General features: G+C 42.2%; 1 protein-coding gene across 1 annotated transcript in view; it reads left to right on the plus strand.

Annotated features, from left to right (window-relative positions):
* The window catches only part of ptchd1 (patched domain containing 1), a 92,421-nt gene that overhangs the window by 800 nt on the left and 71,861 nt on the right, over window positions 1–19,760 (plus strand). The window contains exons 3-4 of the mRNA XM_045221436.1: window positions 517–618; window positions 13,242–13,356. Coding sequence (XP_045077371.1) covers window positions 517–618; window positions 13,242–13,356 — 217 coding nt within the window. The remainder of the gene's footprint in view (window positions 1–516; window positions 619–13,241; window positions 13,357–19,760) is intronic.

Here is a 19,760-nt window from a genome sequence, read left to right on the forward strand (position 1 = left end):
ACTCCTCCATGATGACATGTTGATTGGTGCAGGCCTGAAGCAGACTCCTCCATGATGACATGTTGATTGGTGCAGGCCTGAAGCAGACTCCTCCATGATGACATGTTGATTGGTGCAGGCCTGAAGCAGACTCCTCCATGATGACATGTTGATTGGTGCAGGCCTCCATGATGACATGTTGATTGGTGCAGACTCCTCCATGATGACATGTTGAAGCAGACTCCTCCATGATGACATGTTGATTGGTGCAGGCCTGAAGCAGACTCCTCCATGATGACATGTTGATTGGTGCAGGCCTCCATGATGACATGTTGATTGGTGCAGACTCCTCCATGATGACATGTTGATTGGTGCAGGCCTGAAGCAGACTCCTCCATGATGACATGTTGATTGGTGCAGGCCTGAAGCAGACTCCTCCATGATGACATGTTGCACAAAGTTATTCTGCTATTGTGTGTGTGTGTGTGTGTGTGTGTGTGTGTGTGTGTGTGTGTGTGTGTGTGTGGGGGGTTTCAGTCGGTACAGAGTGGAAGGTAACGTGGAGGCCCTGCTGGTTCCTAAACACAGTCTGGCGAAGATAGAAGGAAACCTGGTGGACTCACTGTTTCCTGTCAACAGGTCTGTTATCTACTATTACTGTCTAATCGCTCTGTTTCTACTATGATCTACATATTATCTACATATTATCATCTGTTATCTACTATTATTTACATATCGTCTACTACTATCAACATATTATCTACATATTATTTACTATTGTTTACATATTATATACTATTATCTACAGTGCCTTGCAAAAGTATTCATCCCACATGGCGTTTTTCCTATTTTGTTGCATTACAACCTGTATTTTAAATTGATTTTTATTTGGATTTCATGTAATGGACATAAACAAAATAGTCCAAATTGGTGAAATGAAAATAATAACTTGTTTCAAAGAATTCTAAAAAACAAATAACGGAAAAGTGGTCGTGCAGAATGTATTCACCCCCTTTGCTATGAAGCCCCTAAATAAGATCTGGTGCAACCAATTACCTTCAGAAGTCACATAATTAGTTAAATAAAGTCCACCTGTGTGCAATCTAAGTGTCACATGATCTCAGTATATATACACCTGTTCTGAAAGGCCCCAGAGTCTGCAACACCACTAAGCAAGGGGCACCACCAAGCAAGCGGCACCATGAAGACCAAGGAGCTCTCCAAACAGGTCAGGGACAAAGTTGTGGAGAAGTACAGATCAGGGTTGGGTTATAAAAAAATATCCGAAACTTTGAACATCCCATTAAATCCATTATTTAAAAAATGGAAAGAATATGGCACCACAACAAACCTGCCAAGAGAGGGCCGCCCACCAAAACTCACGGACCAGGCAAGGAGGGCATTAATCAGAGAGACAACAAAGAGACCAAAGATAACCCTGAAGGAGCTGCAAAGCGCCACAGCGGAGATTGGAGTATCTGTCCATAGGACCACTTTAAGCCGTACACTCCACAGAGCTGGGCTTTACGGAAGAGTGGCCAGAAAAAAGCCATTGCTTAAAGAAAATAATAAGCAAACAGGTTTGGTGTTCGCCAAAAGGCATGTGGGAGACTCCCCAAACATATGGAAGAAGGTACTCTGGTCAGATTAGACTCAAATTGAGCATTTTGGCCATCAAGGAAAATTATATATCTGGTGCAAACCCAACACCTCTCATCACCCCGAGAACACCATCCCCACAGTGAAGCATGGTGGTGGCAGCATCATGCTGTGGGGATGTTTTTCATCGGCAGGGACTGGGAAACTGGTCAGAATTGAAGGAATGATGGGATGGCGCTATATACAGGGAAATTCTTGAGGGAAACCTGTTTCAGTCTTCCAGAGATTTGAGACTGGGACGGAGGTTCACCTTCCAGCAGGACAATGACCCTAAGCATACTGCTAAAGCAACACTCGAGTGGTTTAAGGGGAAACATTTAAGTGTCTTGGAATGGCCTAGTCAAAGCCCAGACCTCAATCCAATTGAGAATATGTGGTACACCAGTGGAACCCATCCAACTTGAAGGAGCTGGAGCAGTTTTGCCTTGAAGAATGGGCAAAAATCCCAGTGGCTAGATGTGCCAAGCTTATAGAGACATACCCCAAGAGACTTGCAGCTGTAATTGCTGCAAAAGCTGGCTCTACAAAGTAGAGGAGGGGGGGGGCATGTTGTGTAAATCAAATTATACAAACCCCCCCAAAAATCTATTTTAACTCCAGGTTGTAAGGCAACAAAATAGGAAAAATGCCAAGGGAGGTGAATACTTTCGCAAGCCACTGTATATATTATCTGCTATGATCTACTATGCTCTACTATTGTCTACATATTATCCACATATTATCTACATATTATCTACTATTATCTACATATCTACTATTATCAACATATTATCTACATATTATCTACTATTATCTACATATCTACTATTATCAACATATTATCTACATATTATCTACTATTATCTACATATCTACTATTATCTACATATTATCTACTATTATCAACATATTATCTACATATTATCTACTATTATCTACATATCTACTATTATCTACATATCTACTATTATCTACATATTATCTACTATTATCAACATATTATCTACATATTATCTACATATTATCTACATATTATCTACATATTATCTACATATTATCTACTATTATCTACATATCTACTATAATCTACATATCTACTATTATCAACATATTATCTACATATTATCTACTATTATCTACATATCTACTATTATCTACATATCTACTATTATCAACATATTATCTACATATTATCTACTATTTACATATCTACTATTATCTACATATTATCTATTATTATCAACATATTATCAACATATTATCTACATATTATCTACTATTATCTACATATCTACTATAATCTACATATCTACTATTATCAACATATTATCTACATATTATCTACTATTATCTACATATCTACTATAATCTACATATCTACTATTATCAACATATTATCTACATATTATCTACTATTAACAACATATTATCAACATATTATCAACATATTATCTACATATTATCTACTATTATCTACATATCTACTATAATCTACATATCTACTATTATCAACATATTATCTACATATTATCTACTATTATCTACATATCTACTATTATCTACATATTATCTATTATTATCTACATATTATCTACTATTATCTACATATATCTACATATTATCTACATATTATCTGCTATTATCTACATATTATCTACATAATATCTACTATTATCTACATATTATCTGCTATTATCTACATATTATCTACATATTATCTTCTATCTACATATTATCTACATATTATCTACTTATTATCTACATACTGTATTATCTAATACTATCTACATATTATCTGCTATTATCTACATATTATCTACTATTATCTACATATTATTTACATATAATCTACTATTATCTACATATTATCTACTATTATCTACTTATTATCTATTATTATCTACATATTATCGATTATTATCTACTATTATCTACATATTATCGATTATTATCTACATATTATCTATTATTATCTACATATTATCGATTATTATCTACATATTATCTACTATTATCTACATATTATCTACATACTGTATTATCTACATATTATCTACATACTGTATTATCTACTTATTATCTACATACTGTATTATCTACATATTATCTACATATGATCTACTATTATCTACATATTATTTACATATAATCTACTATTATCTAATACTATCTACATATTATCTACATATTATCTACCTATTATCTACATATTATCTATTATTATCTACTATTATCTAGATATTATCTAGATATTATCTAGATATTATCTACTATTATCAAATCATGTCACTTGTGATGAATACAACAGGTGAAATGCTTAATTACAAGCGCTTAACCAACAATGCAGTTCAAGAAAGAGTTCAGAAAATATTTAATAAATAAACTAAAGTTAAAAAATTAATTAAAAAATAACACAAATAAATAACAATTACAAGGCTATATACAGGGGGTACCGGTACCGAGTCAATGTGTGGGGATACAGGTTAGTCGAGGTAATTTGTACATGTAGGTAGGGGTAAAGTGACTATGCATAGATAATAAACAGCAAGTAGCAGCAGTGTAAAAAACAAAGGGTCAATGTAAATAGTCAGGGTGGCCATTTGATTAATTGTTCAGCAGCCTTATGGCTTGGGGGTAGAAGCTTTTAAGGAGCCTTTTGGTTCTAGTCTTGGCTCTCCGGTACCGCTTGCCGTGCGGTAGCAGAGAGAGCAGTCTATGACTTGGGTGGCTGGAGTCTTTGGCAATTTTTTGGGCCTTCCTCTGACACTGCCTAGTATATAGGTCCTGGATGGCAGGACGCTTGGTACCAGTGATGTACTGGGCCATATGCAATATCCTCTGTAGCGCCTTACGGTCAGATGCCGAGCAGTTGCCATACCAGGCGGTGATGCAACCAGTCAGGATGCTCTCGATGGTGCAACTGTATAACTTTTTGAGGATCTGGGGACCCATGCCAAATCATTTCAGTCTTCTGAGGGGGAATAGGCTTTGTCGTGCCCTCTTCACAACTGTCTTGGTGTGTTTGGACCATGATAGTTAGTTGGTGATGTGGACACCAAGGAACTTGAAACCCTCGACCCGCTCTACTACAGCCCCGTCGATGTTAATGGGGGCCTGTTCGGCCCACCTTTTCCTGTAGTCCACGAACAGCTGTCGTGTTTGGCCATGCAGTCGTGGGTGAACAGAGAGTACAGGAGGGGACTGAGCACGCACCCCTGAGGGGCCCCCGTGTTGAGGATCAGCGTGGCAGATATGTTGTTGCCTACCCTTACCACCTGGGGGCGGCCCGTCAGGAAGTCCAGGATCCAGTTGCAGAGAGAGGTGTTTAGTCCCAGGGTCCTTAGCTTAGTGATGAGCTTTGTGGGCACTATGGTGTTGAACGCTGAGCTGTAGTCAATGAACAGCATTATCACATAGGTGTTCATTTTGTCCAGGTGGGAGAGGGCAGTGTGGAGTGCGATTGAGATTGCGTCATCTGTTGATCTGTTAGGGCGGTATGCAAATTAGAGTGGGTCTAGGGTTTCCGGGACGATGGTGTTGATGTGTGGAGTGCGATTGAGATTGCGTCATCTGTGGATCTGTTGGGGCGGTATGCGAGTTGGAGTGGGTCTAGGGTTTCTGGGATAATGCTGTTGATGTGAGCCATGACCAGCCTTTCAAACCACTTCATGGCTACAGATGTAAGTCCTAAGGGTCGGTAGTCATTTAGGCAGGTTACCTTAGTGTTCATGGGCACAGGGACTATGGTGGTCTGCTTGAAACATGTAGGTATTATGACTCGGTCAGGGAGAGGTTGAAAATGTCAGTGAAGACGCTTGCCAGTTGGTCTGCGCATGCTTTGAGTACACGTCCTGGTAATCCGTCTGGCTCCGCGGCGTTGGGAATGTTGACCTGTTTAAAGGTCTTGCTCACATCGAATACCGAGAGCGTGATCACACAGTCATCTGGAACAGCTGATGCTCTCATGCATGCTTCAGTGTTGCTTGCCTCGAAGCGATTATAAAAGGCTTTTAGCTCGTCTGGTAGGCTAGCGTCACTGGGCAGCTCGCGGCTGGGTTTCCCTTTGTAGTCCGTAATAGTTTGCAAGCCCTGCCACATCCGACAAGCATCAGAGCCGGTGTAGTAGGATTCAATCTTAGTCCTGTATGGACGCTTTGCCTGTTCGATGGTTCGTTTGAGGGTGTAGCGGGATTTCTTATAAGCGTCTGGATTAGTGTCCCGCTCCTTGAAAGCGTCAGCTCTACCCTTTAGCTCGGTGCGGATGTTGCCTGTAATCCATGGCTTCTGGTTGGGATATGTACGTACGGTCACTGTAGGGATGACGTCGTCGATGCATTTATTGATGAAGCCGGTGACTGAGGTGGTATACTCCTCAATGCCATCGGAAGAATCCCGGAACATATTCCAGTCTGTGCTAGCAAAACAGTCCTGTAGCGTAGCATCCGCGTCATCTGACCCCTTCCTTATTGAGCGAGTCACTGGTGCTTCCTGCTTTAGTTTTTGCTTATAAGCAGGAATCAGGAGGATAGAATTATAGTCAGATTTGCAAAATGGAGGGCGAGGGAGTGCTTTGTATGCGTCTCTGTGTGTGGAGAAAAGGTGGTCTATATATTTTTTTCCTCTGGTTGCACATGTGACATGCTGGTAGAAATGAGGTAAAATTGATTTAAGTTTGCCTGCATTAAAGTCCCCAGCCACTAGGAGCGCCGCTTCTGGATGAGCATTTTCTTGTTTGCTTATGGCCTTATACAGCTCGTTGAGTGCGGTCTTAGTGCCAGCATCGGTTTGTGGTGGTAAATAGACAGCTACGAATAATATAGATGAAAACTCTCTTGGTAGATAGTGGGTCTACAGCTTATTACAAGGTACTCTACCTCAGGCAAGCAATACCTCGAGACTTCTTTAACATTAGACATTGCGCACCAGCTGTTATTGACAAATAGACACACACCCACACCCCTCGTCTTACCAGACGTAGCTGTTCTGTCCTGCCGATGCACAGAAAACCCAGCCAGCTCTATATTATCTGTGTCGTCGTTCAGCCACGACTCAGTGAAACATAAGATATTACAGAAAAGTTATTAGTCCAGTTCGAGGTGAGTAATCGCTGTTCTGATGTCCAGAAGCTCTTTTCGGTCATAAGAGACGGTAGCAGCAACATTATGTACAAAATAAGTTACAAAATAAGTTACAAACAAAGCTAAATTATCTACTATTATCTACATATTATTTACTATTACAGTGCATTCGGAAAGTATTCAGACCCCTTGACTTTTTCCACATTTTGTTATGTTACATCCTTATTCTAAAATTGATTAAATATATATTTTTCCTCATCAATGTACACACAATACCCCAAGCAAAAACAGTTTTTTTTTAAGTTTTTGGAAATGTATAAAAAAAAAAAAATGGAAATATGACATTTACATAAGTATTCAGACCCTTTACTCCGTACTTTGTTGAAGCGAATTTGGCAGCAATTACAGCCTCGACTCTTCTTGGGAATGACGTTACAAGCTTGGCACACCTGTATTTGGGGAGTTTCTCCCATTATTCTCTGCAGATCCTCTCAAGCTCTATCAGGTTGGATGGGGAGTGTCGCTGCACAGCGATTTTCAGGTCTCTCCAGAGATGTTAAATCAGGTTCAAGTCCGGGCTCTGGCTGGGCCGCTCAAGGACATTCAGAGACTTGTCCTGAAGCCACTCCTGTGTTGTCTTGGCTGTGTGCTTAGGGTTGTTGTCATGTGGGAAGGTAAACCTTCGCCCCAGTCTGAGGTCCTGGGCGCTCTGGAGCAGGTTTTCATCAAGGATCTCTCTGTACTTTGCATGGTTCATCTTTCCCTCGATCCTGACTAGTCTCCCAGTCCCTACCGCTGAAAAACATCCCCACAGCATGATGCTGCCACCTCCATGCTTCACTGTAGGGATGGTGCCAGGTTTCCTCCAGACGTGACACTTGGCATTCAAGTCAAAGCGTTCAATCTTGGTTTCATCAGACCAGAGAATCTTGTTTATCATGGTCTGAGAGGGTTGTCATGTGGCTTTTACTGAGGAGTGGCTTCCGTCTGGCCTCTCTACCAAAAAGGCAGGATTGGTGGAGTGCTGTCCTTCTGGAAGGTTCTCCCATCTCCACAGAGGAACTCTGGAGCTCTGTCAGAGTGACAATCTGGTTCTTGGTCACCTCCCTGACCAAGGCCCTTCTCCCCCGATTGCTCAGTTTGGTCGGGTGGCAACCTGTGAGACCTTATATAGACAGGTGTGTTCCTTTCCAAATAATCAATTGAATTTACCACAGGTGGACTCCAATCAAGTTGTAGAAACATCTCAAGGATGACAAATGGAAACAGGATGCACCTGGGCTCAATTTCGAGTGTCATAGCAAAGGGTCTGAATACTGATGTAAATAAGATTTCTAAAAACCAGTTTTCACTTTGTCATTATGGGGTATTGTGTATAGTTTGGAGGAATACATTGTATTTAATCCATTTTAGAATAATGCTGTAACGTAAACAAAATGTGGGAAAAAGTAAAGGGGTTTGAATACTTTCCGAATGCACTGTAAGATTAGTAGATAATATATTGATAATAGTAGATGATACAGTATATAGATAATACGTACTATATTACCTACTATTACCTACTATTATCTACTATTACCTACTATTATCTACTATTACCTACTATTACCTACTATTACCTACTATTATCTACTATTAGTGGCGGCAGGTAGCTTAGTGGGTAAGAGCGTTGTGCCAGTAACCGAAAGGTCGCTGGTTCTAATCCCCGAGCCGACTAGGTGACAAATCTGTCGATGTGCCCTTGAGCAAGGCACTTAACCCTAATTGCTCCTGTAAGTCGCTCTGGATAAGAGCGTCTGCTAAATGACTAAAAATAAATAAAAATAAATAAATAATTACCTACTATTATCTACTATTACCTACTATTATCTACTATTATCTACTATTACCTACTATTACCTACTATTACCTACTATTACCTACTATTATCTACTATTACCTACTATTACCTACTATTACCTACATATTATCTACTATTACCTACTATTACCTACTATTATCTACTATTACCTACTATTATCTACTATTACCTACTATTATCTACTATTACCTACTATTACCTACTATTATCTACTATTACCTACTATTATCTACTATTACCTACATATTATCTACTATTACCTACATATTACCTACTATTACCTACTATTACCTACTATTACCTACATATTACCTACTATTACCTACTATTACCTACTATTACCTACTATTATCTACTATTACCTACATATTACCTACTATAACCTACTATTACCTACTATTACCTACATATTATCTACTATTACCTACTATTACCTACTATTACCTACTATTACCTACTATTACCTTCATATTATCTACTATTACCTACTATTACCTACTATTATCTACTATTACCTACTATTACCTACTATTACCTACTATTACCTACATATTATCTACTATTACCTACTATTACCCACTATTACCTACTATTACCTACTATTACCTACATATTATATACTATTACCTACTATTACCTACTATTATCTACTATTATCTACTATTACCTACTATTACCTACTATTATCTACTATTACCTACTATTACCTACTATTACCCACTATTACCTACTATTACCTACTATTACCTACATATTATATACTATTACCTACTATTACCTACTATTATCTACTATTATCTACTATTACCTACTATTATCTACTATTACCTACTATTACCTACTATTACCTACTATTACCTACTATTATCTACTGTTATATACTATTACCTACTATTACCTACTATTATCTACTATTATATACTATTACCTACTATTACCTACTATTACCTACTATTACCTACATATTACCTACTATTACCTACTATTACCTACTATTATCTACTATTACCTACTATTACCTACTATTACCTACTATTATCTACTATTACCTACTATTACCTACTATTATCTACTATTACCTACATATTATCTACTATTACCTACATATTATCTACTATTACCTACTATTACCTACTATTATCTACTATTACCTACTATTACCTACATATTATCTACTATTACCTACTATTACCTACTATTACCTACTATTATCTACATATGATCTACATGTGATCTGCATATGATGTACTGTTATCTACAAATTATCTACTATTGTCAACATATTATCTACTATTACCTACATATTATCAACTACTGTCTACATTTTATCTACATATTATCTACTGTTACAGTTGAAGTCGTAAGTTTACATACATACGTTCTGTCTCCTAGAGATTAACGTACTTTGATGCGAAAAGTGCATATCAATCCCAGAACAACAGCAAAGGACCTTGTGAAGATGCTGGAGGAAACAGGTACAAAAGTATCTATATCCACAGTAAAATTAGTCCTATATCGACATAACCTGAAAGGCCGCTCAGCAAGGAAGAAGCCACTGCTCCAAAACCGCCATAAAAAAGCCAGACTACAGTTTGCAACTGCACATGGGGACAAAGATCGTACTTTTTGGCCATAATGACCATCGTTATGTTTGGGGAGAAAAGGGGGCTGCTTGCAAGCCGAAGAACACCATCCCAACCGTGAAGCACGGGGGTGGCAGCATCATGCTGTGGGGGTGCTTTGCTGCAGGAGGGACTGGTGCACTTCACAAAATAGATGGCATCATGAAGAAGGAAAATGATGTGGATATATTGAAGCAACATCTCAAGACATCAGTCAGGAAGTTAAAGCTTGGTCGCAAATGGGTCTTCCAAATGGACAATGACCCCAAGCATACTTCCAAAGTTGTGGCAAAATGGCTTAAGGACAACAAAGTCAAGGTATTGGAGTGGCCATCACAAAGGCCTGACCTCAATCCTATAGAACATTTGTGGGCAGAACTGAAAAATGTGTGTGCGAGCAAGGAGGCCCACAAACCTGACTCAGTTACACCAGCTCTGTCAGGAGGAATGGGCCAAAATTCACCCAATTTATTGTGGGAAGCTTGTGGAAGGCTACACGAAACGTTTGACTCAAGTTAAACAATTTAAAGGCAATGCTACCAAATACTAATTGAGTGTATGTAAATGTCTGACCCACTGGGAATGTGATGAAAGAAATAAAAGCTGAAGTAAATAATTCTCTCTACTATTATTCTGACATTTCACATTCTTAAAATAAAGTGGTGATCCTAACTGACCTAAGACAGGGGATTTTTACTAGGATTAAATGTCAGGAATTGTGAAAAACTGAGTATAAATGTATTTGGCTAAGGTGTATGTAAACTTCAGACTTCAACTGTATCTACATATTATCTACATATTTTCTACTATTATCTACTATGATCTACATATTATCAAGACCAGACGGAGAGCACACATTACAACGGTTTTAAGGTCTCTTCACTGGCTGCCTGTGAGTTTTAGAATTCATTTTAAGATTCTTCTATTGGTTTTTTAATCAATCCATGATTATGCACCCCAATACATGTCAGACATGCTTTTAAGTTATGTACCCAGTAGGTCCCTCAGGTCCTCTGGCACTGGCCTTTTAACTATCCCAAAGCCAGGACCAAAAGGCATGGAGAGGCAGCCTTGAGTTACTATGCCCCCAGCCTCTGGAATAGCCTGCCAGAGATCCTGAGGGGGGCCGAAACCTATTAAAAGAGATCTTAAAACATATTTTTAGCTTTGCTTTTCCTTGTGCTGTTCCTTGTGCTTTTCCTTGTGCTGTTCCTTGTATCTGTTCCTTGTGCTGTTCCTTGTATCTGTTCCTTGTGCTTTTCCTTGTGCTTTTCCTTGTGCTGTTCCTTGTGCTTTTCCTTGTGCTGTTCCTTGTGCTGTTCCTTGTGCTGTTCCTTGTGCTTTTCCTTGTGCTTTTCCTTGTGCTTTTCCTTGTGCTGTTCCTTGTGCTGTTCCTTGTGCTGTTCCTTGTGCTGTTCCTTGTGCTGTTCCTTGTGCTGTTCCTTGTGCTTTTCCTTGTGCTTTTCCTTGTGCTTTTCCTTGTGCTGTTCCTTGTGCTGTTCCTTGTGCTTTTCCTTGTGCTTTTCCTTGTGCTGTTCCTTGTGCTGTTCCTTGTGCTGTTCCTTGTGCTTTTCCTTGTGCTTTTCCTTGTGCTGTTCCTTGTGCTGTTCCTTGTGCTTTTCCTTGTGCTTTTTAGTCATTCAGTTCTTATTGTTATTATTTTGCTTTTTTAATCCTGTTTGTTGTGTGTAAATATAGAAGTTTTTATTTTCAATGTTTTTTTATTAGTTTTTCCCTGTGAAGCACATAGCGTTGAATTCCATGTCTGAAATGTGCTGTCCTCTGTAGCTCAGCTGGTAGAGCATGGCGCTTGTAACGCCAGGGTAGTGGGTTCGATCCCCGGGACCACCCATACGTAAAAATGTATGCACACATGACTGTAAGTCGCTTTGGATAAAAGCGTCTGCTAAATGGCATATTATATTATATTATTTATAAAGCTTGATTTAACCATGTCTAAAATGTGCTGTACTAATAAAGCTTGATTTAACAATTCCAAACACAAAAACGGGGAAAATAAACAAAAATCCAAAACACAGCGGAATAGAAAGTGGACAGTACCATATGGGAGGAGACCTGTGGGAGGAGACCTATGGGAGGATACCTATGGGAGGAGACCTGTGGGAGGAGACCTGTGGGAGGAGACCTATGGGAGGAGACCTGTGGGAGGAGACCTGTGGGAGGAGACCTGTGGGAGGAGACCTGTGGGAGGAGACCTATGGGAGGAGACCTGTGGGAGGAGACCTATGGGAGGAGACCTGTGGGAGGAGACCTGTGGGAGGAGACCTGTGGGAGGAGACCTGTGGGAGGAGACCTATGGGAGGAGACCTATGGGAGGAGACCTATGGGAGGAGACCTGTGGGAAGAGACCTGTAGGAGGAGACCTATGGGAGGAGACCTATTGGGAGGAGACCTATGGGAGGAGACCTGTGGGAGGAGACCTATGGGAGGAGACCTATGGGAGGAGACCTGTGGGAGGAGACCTATGGGAGGAGACCTATGGGAGGAGACCTATGGGAGGAGTACTATGGGAGGAGACCTGTGGGAGGAGACCTATGGGAGGAGACCTATGGGAGGAGACCTATGGGAGGAGACCTATGGGAGGAGACCTGTGGGAGGAGACCTATGGGAGGAGACCTATGGGAGGAGACCTATGGGAGGAGACCTATGGGAGGAGACCTATGGGAGGAGACCTATGGGAGGAGACCTGTGGGAGGAGACCTATGGGAGGAGACCTGTGGGAGGAGACCTGTGGGAGGAGACCTGTGGGAGGAGACCTATGGGAGGAGACCTATGGGAGGAGTACTATGGGAGGAGACCTGTGGGAGGAGACCTATGGGAGGAGACCTATGGGAGGAGACCTGTTTTTGCTTTGTCATTATGGGGTATTGTGTGTAGACTGATGAGGGGAAAAAACTATTTAATCAATTTTAGAATAAGCCTGTAACATAATAAAGGGTGGAAGAAGTCAAGGGGTCTGAATACTTTCCGAATGCACTGTAATATATCTAATAATAATGGTGGACTGAAAGGTCTGTTTCTTTGTGTGTTTGTTACCAACAGATCTAAACACACCCTGTACTCTGACCTGCAGACTCCAGGTCGTTATGGCCGTGTTATAGTGACATCTAGGAGAGGCAACATCCTGGACCCTTCACACACAGACCTAGTACTCAAGGTAACGCTGTGTGTGCGCGCATGCGTGTGTTGTTCAGAGAATGATATAGCAGCCTAGTTTATGTTCGCTAAACACACTCTGCTCTCAGTGTAAAAACCACACAGACACAGGGCCAGCTAGATGAGCAGCAGTCAGTCAGTCAACCAGGCCAGGAGGGGTATATAGTCTGAACCAGTCAGTCAGCCAGGCCAGGAGGTATATATAGTCTGAACCAGTCAGTCAGCCAGGCCAGGAGGTATATATAGTCTGAACCAGTCAGTCAGCCAGGCCAGGAGGTATATATAGTCTGAACCAGTCAGTCAGCCAGGCCAGGAGGTATATATAGTCTGAACCAGTCAGTCAGCCAGTCAGCCAGGCCAGGAGGTATATATAGTCTGAACCAGTCAGTCAGCCAGTCAGCCAGACCAGGAGGTATATATAGTCTGAACCAGTCAGTCAGCCAGGCCAGGAGGGATATATAGTCTGAACCAGTCAGTCAGCCAGGCCAGGAGGTATATATAGTCTGAACCAGTCAGTCAGCCAGGCCAGGAGGGTAATATAGTCTGAACCAGTCAGTCAGCCAGGCCAGGAGGGATATATAGTCTGAACCAGTCAGTCAGCCAGGCCAGGAGGTATATATAGTCTGAACCAGTCAGTCAGCCAGGCCAGGAGGGATATATAGTCTGAACCAGTCAGTCAGCCAGGCCAGGAGGTATATATAGTCTGAACCAGTCAGTCAGCCAGGCCAACAGGTATATATAGTCTGAACCAGTCATTCAGCCAGGCCAGGAGGGTAATATAGTCTGAACCAGTCAGTCAGCCAGGCCAGGAGGTATATATAGTCTGAACCAGTCAGTCAGTCAGTCAGCCAGGCCAGGAGGGATATATAGTCTGAACCAGTCAGTCAGCCAGGCCAGGAGGTATATATAGTCTGAACCAGTCAGTCAGCCAGGCCAGGAGGTATATATAGTCTGAACCAGTCAGTCAGCCAGGCCAGGAGGGATATATAGTCTGAACCAGTCAGTCAGCCAGGCCAGGAGGGGATATATAGTCTGAACCAGTCAGTCAGCCAGGCCAGGAGGTATATATAGTCTGAACCAGTCAGTCAGCCAGGCCAGGAGGTATATATAGTCTGAACCAGTCAGTCAGCCAGGCCAGGAGGGTATATAGTCTGAACCAGTCAGTCAGCCAGGCCAGGAGGGATATATAGTCTGAACCAGTCAGTCAGCCAGGCCAGGAGGTATATATAGTCTGAACCAGTCAGTCAGCCAGGCCAGGAGGTATATATAGTCTGAACCAGTCAGTCAGCCAGGCCAGGAGGTATATATAGTCTGAACCAGTCAGTCAGCCAAGCCAGGAGGTATATATAGTCTGAACCAGTCAGTCAGCCAGGCCAGGAGGGATATATAGTCTGAACCAGTCAGTCAGCCAGGCCAGGAGGTATATATAGTCTGAACCAGTCAGTCCAGGAGGGATATAGTCTGAACCAGTCAGTCAGCCAAGCCAGGAGGGATATATAGTCTGAACCAGTCAGTCAGCCAGGCCAGGAGGTATATATAGTCTGAACCAGTCAGTCAGCCAGGCCAGGAGGTATATATAGTCTGAACCAGTCAGTCAGCCAGGCCAGGAGGTATATATAGTCTGAACCAGTCAGTCAGCCAGGCCAGGAGGTATATATAGTCTGAACCAGTCAGTCAGCCAGGCCAGGAGGTATATATAGTCTTAACCAGTCAGTCAGCCAGGCCAGGAGGGTGTATATAGTCTGAACCAGTCAGTCAGCCAGGCCAGGAGGTATATATAGTCTGAACCAGTCAGTCAGCCAGGCCAGGAGGTATATATAGTCTGAACCAGTCAGTCAGCCAGGCCAGGAGGTATATAGTCTGAACCAGTCAGTCAGCCAGGCCAGGAGGTATATATAGTCTGAACCAGTCAGTCAGCCAGGCCAGGAGGTATATAGTCTGAACCAGTCAGTCAGCCAAGCCAGGAGGTATATATAGTCTGAACCAGTCAGTCAGCCAGGCCAGGAGGTATATATAGTCTGAACCAGTCAGTCAGCCAGGCCAGGAGGTATATATAGTCTGAACCAGTCAGTCAGCCAGGCCAGGAGGTATATATAGTCTGAACCAGTCAGTCAGCCAGTCCAGGAGGTATATATAGTCTGAACCAGTCAGTCATCCAGGCCAGGAGGTATATATAGTCTGAACCAGTCAGTCAGCCAGGCCAGGAGGTATATATAGTCTGAACCAGTCAGTCAGCCAGTCCAGGAGGTATATATAGTCTGAACCAGTCAGTCAGCCAGTCCAGGAAGTATGTGTAGTCTGAACCAGTCAGTCAGCCAGGCCAGGAGGTATATATAGTCTGAACCAGTCAGTCAGCCAGTCCAGGAAGTATGTGTAGTCTGAACCAGTCAGTCAGTCAGTCAGCCAGGCCAACAGGTACAGTGGGGAGAACAAGTATTTGATACACTGCCGATTTTGCAGGTTTTCCTACTTACAAAGCATGTAGAGGTCTGTAATTTTTATCATAGGTATCAAAAATCCAGAAAATCACATTGTATGATTTTTAAATAATTAATTTGCATTTTATTGCATGACATACAGTGGGGGAAAAAAGTATTTAGTCAGCCACCAATTTTGCAAGTTCTCCCACTTAAAAAGATGAGAGAGGCCTGTAATTTTCATCATAGGTACACGTCAACTATGACAGAAAAATTGAGGAAAAATAATCCAGAAAATCACATTGTAGGATTTTTTATGAATTTATTTGCAAATTATGGTGGAAAATAAGTATTTGGTCACCTACAAACAAGCAAGATTTCTGGCTCTCACAGACCTGTAACTTCTTCTTTAAGAGGCTCCTCTGTCCTCCACTCATTACCTGTATTAATGGCACCTGTTTGAACTTGTTATCAGTATAAAAGACACCTGTCCACAACCTCAAACAGTCACACTCCAAACTCCACTATGGCCAAGACCAAAGAGCTGTCAAAGGACACCTGAAACAAAATTGTAGACCTGCACCAGGCTGGGAAGACTGAATCTGCAATAGGTAAGCAGCTTGGTTGAATAAATCAACTGTGGGAGCAATTATTAGGAAATGGAAGACATACAAGACCACTGATAATCTCCCTCGATCTGGGGTGCCACGCAAGATCTCACCCCGTGGGGTCAAAATGATCACAAGAACGGTGAGCAAAATCCCAGAACCACACGGGGGACCTAGTGAATGACCTGCAGAGAGCTGGGACCAAAGTAACAAAGCCTACCATCAGTAACACACTACGCCGCCAGGGACTCAAATCCTGCAGTGCCAGACGTGTCCCCCTGCTTAAGCCAGTACATGTCCAGGCCCGTCTGAAGTTTGCTAGAGTGCATTTGGATGATCCAGAAGAGGATTGGGAGAATGTCATATGGTCAGATGAAACCAAAATGTTTGGTAAAAACTCAACTCGTCGTGTTTGGAGGACAAATAATGCTGAGTTGCATCCAAAGAACACCATACCTACTGTGAAGCATGGGGGTGAAACATCATGCTTTGGGGCTGTTTTTCTGCAAAGGGACCAGGACGACTGATCCGTGTAAAGGAAAGAATGAATGGGGCCATGTATTGTGGAGATTTTGAGTGAAAACCTCCTTCCATCAGCAAGGGCATTGAAGATGAAACGTGGCTGGGTCTTTCAGCATGACAATGATCCCAAACACACCACCGGGCAACGAAGGAGTGGCTTCGTAAGAAGCATTTCAAGGTCCTGGAGTAAGCTTAGCCAGTCTCCAGATCTCAACCCCATAGAAAATCTTTGGAGGGAGTTGAAAGTCTGTGTTGCCCAGCGACAGCCCCAAAACATCACTGCTCTAGAGGAGATCTGCATGGAGGAATGGGCCAAAATACCAGCAACAGTGTGTGAAAACCTGGTGAAGACTTACAGAAAACGTTTGACCTGTGTCATTGCCAACAAAGGGTATATAACAAAGTATTGAGAAACTTTTGTTATTGACCAAATACTTATTTTCCACCATAATTTGCAAATAAATTCATAAAAAATCCTACAATGTGATTTTCTGAAAAAAAAATCTAATTTTGTCTGTCATAGTTGACGTGTACCTATGATGAAAATTACAGGCCTCTCTCATCTTTTTAAGTGGGAGAACTTGCACAATTGGTGGCTGACTAAATACTTTTTTTCCCCACTGTAAGTATTTGATACATCAGAAAAGCAGAACTTAATATTTGGTACAGAAACCGTTGTTTGCAATTACAGAGATCATACGTTTCCTGTAGTTCTTGACCAGGTTTGCACACACTGCAGCAGGGATTTTGGCCCACTCCTCCATACAGACCTTCTCCAGATCCTTCAGGTTTCGGGGCTGTCGCTGGGCAATACGGACTTTCAGCTCCCTCCAAAGATGTTCTATTGGGTTAAGGTCTGGAGACTGGCTAGGCCACTCCAGGACCTTGAGATACTTCTTACGGAGCCACTCCTTAGTTGCCCTGGCTGTGTGTTTCGGGTCGTTGTCATGCTGGAAGACCCAGCCACGACCCATCTTCAATGCTCTTACTGAGGGAAGGAGGTTGTTGGCCAAGATCTCGCGATACATGGCCCCATCCATCCTCCCCTCAATACGGTGCAGTCGTCCGGTCCCCTTTGCAGAAAAGCATCCCCAAAGAATGATGTTTCCACCTCCATGCTTCACGGTTGGGATGGTGTTCTTGGGGTTGTACTCATCCTTCTTCCTCCAAACACGGCGAGTGGAGTTTAGACCAAAAAGCTATATTTTTGTCTCATCAGACCACATGACCTTCTCCCATTCCTCCTCTGGATCATTCAGATGGTCATTGGCAAACTTCAGATGGGCCTGGACATGCACTGGCTTGAGCAGGGGGACCTTGCGTGCGCTGCAGGATTTTAATCCATGATGGCGTAGTGTGTTACTAATGGTTTTCTTTGAGACTGTGGTCCCAGCTCTCTTCAGGTCATTGACCAGGTCCTGCCGTGTAGTTCTGGGCTGATCCCTCACCTTCCTCATGATCATTGATGCCCCACGAGGTGAGATCTTGCATGGAGCCCCAGACCGAGGGTGATTGACCGTCATCTTGAACTTCTTCCATTTTCTAATAATTGTGCCAACAGTTGTTGCCTTCTCACCAAGCTGCTTGCCTATTGTCCTGTAGCCCATCCCAGCCTTGTGCAGGTCTACAATTTTATCCCTGATGTCCTTACACAGCTCTCTGGTCTTGGCCATTGTGGAGAGGTTGGAGTCTGTTTGATTGAGTTTGTGGACAGGTGTCTTTTATACAGGTAACGAGTTCAAACAGGTGCAGTTAATACAGGTAATGAGTGGAGAACAGGAGGGCTTCTTAAAGAAAAACTAACAGGTCTGTGAGAGCCGGAATTCTTACTGGTTGGTAGGTGATCAAATACTTATGTCATGCAATAAAAAGCAAATTAATTACTTAAAAATCATACAATGTGATTTTCTGGATTTTTGTTTTAGATTCCGTCTCTCACAGTTGAAGTGTACCTATGAGAAAAATTACAGACCTCTACATGCTTTGTAAGTAGGAAAACCTGCAAAATCGACAGTGTATCAAATACTTGTTCTCCCCACTTTATATATAGTCTGAACCAGTCAGTCAGCCAGGCCAACAGGTATATATAGTCTGAACCAGTCAGTCAGTCAGGAGGTATATATAGTGTGAACCATTCAGTCAGTCAGGAGGTATATATAGTGTGAACCATTCAGTCAGTCAGGAGGTATATATAGTGTGAACCAGTCAGTCAGTCAGCCAGGCCAACAGGTATATATAGTCTGAACCAGTCAGTCAGCCAGGCCAACAGGTATATATAGTCTGAACCAGTCAGTCAGCCAGGCCAACAGGTATATATAGTCTGAACCATTCAGTCAGTCAGCCAGGCCAGGAGGTATATATAGTCTGAACCAGTCAGTCAGCCAGGCCAACAGGTATATATAGTCTGAACCAGTCAGTCAGCCAGGCCAACAGGTATATATAGTGTGAACCAGTCAGTCAGTCAGCCAGGCCAGGAGGTATATATAGTCTGAACCATTCAGTCAGTCAGCCAGACCAACGGGTATATATAGTCTGAACCAGTCAGTCAGTCAGGAGGTATATATAGTCTGAACCATTCAGTCAGTCAGCCAGGCCAGGAGGTATATATAGTCTGAACCATTCAGTCAGTCAGGAGGTATATATAGTCTGAACCATTCAGTCAGTCAGGAGGTATATATAGTGTGAACCATTCAGTCAGTCAGGAGGTATATATAGTGTGAACCAGTCAGTCAGTCAGCCAGGCCAACAGGTATATATAGTCTGAACCAGTCAGTCAGCCAGGCCAACAGGTATATATAGTCTGAACCAGTCAGTCAGCCAGGCCAACAGGTATATATAGTCTGAACCATTCAGTCAGT

The sequence above is a fragment of the Coregonus clupeaformis genome, chromosome 7 (assembly GCF_020615455.1).
Source record: "Coregonus clupeaformis isolate EN_2021a chromosome 7, ASM2061545v1, whole genome shotgun sequence".
NCBI lineage: Eukaryota > Metazoa > Chordata > Actinopteri > Salmoniformes > Salmonidae > Coregonus > Coregonus clupeaformis.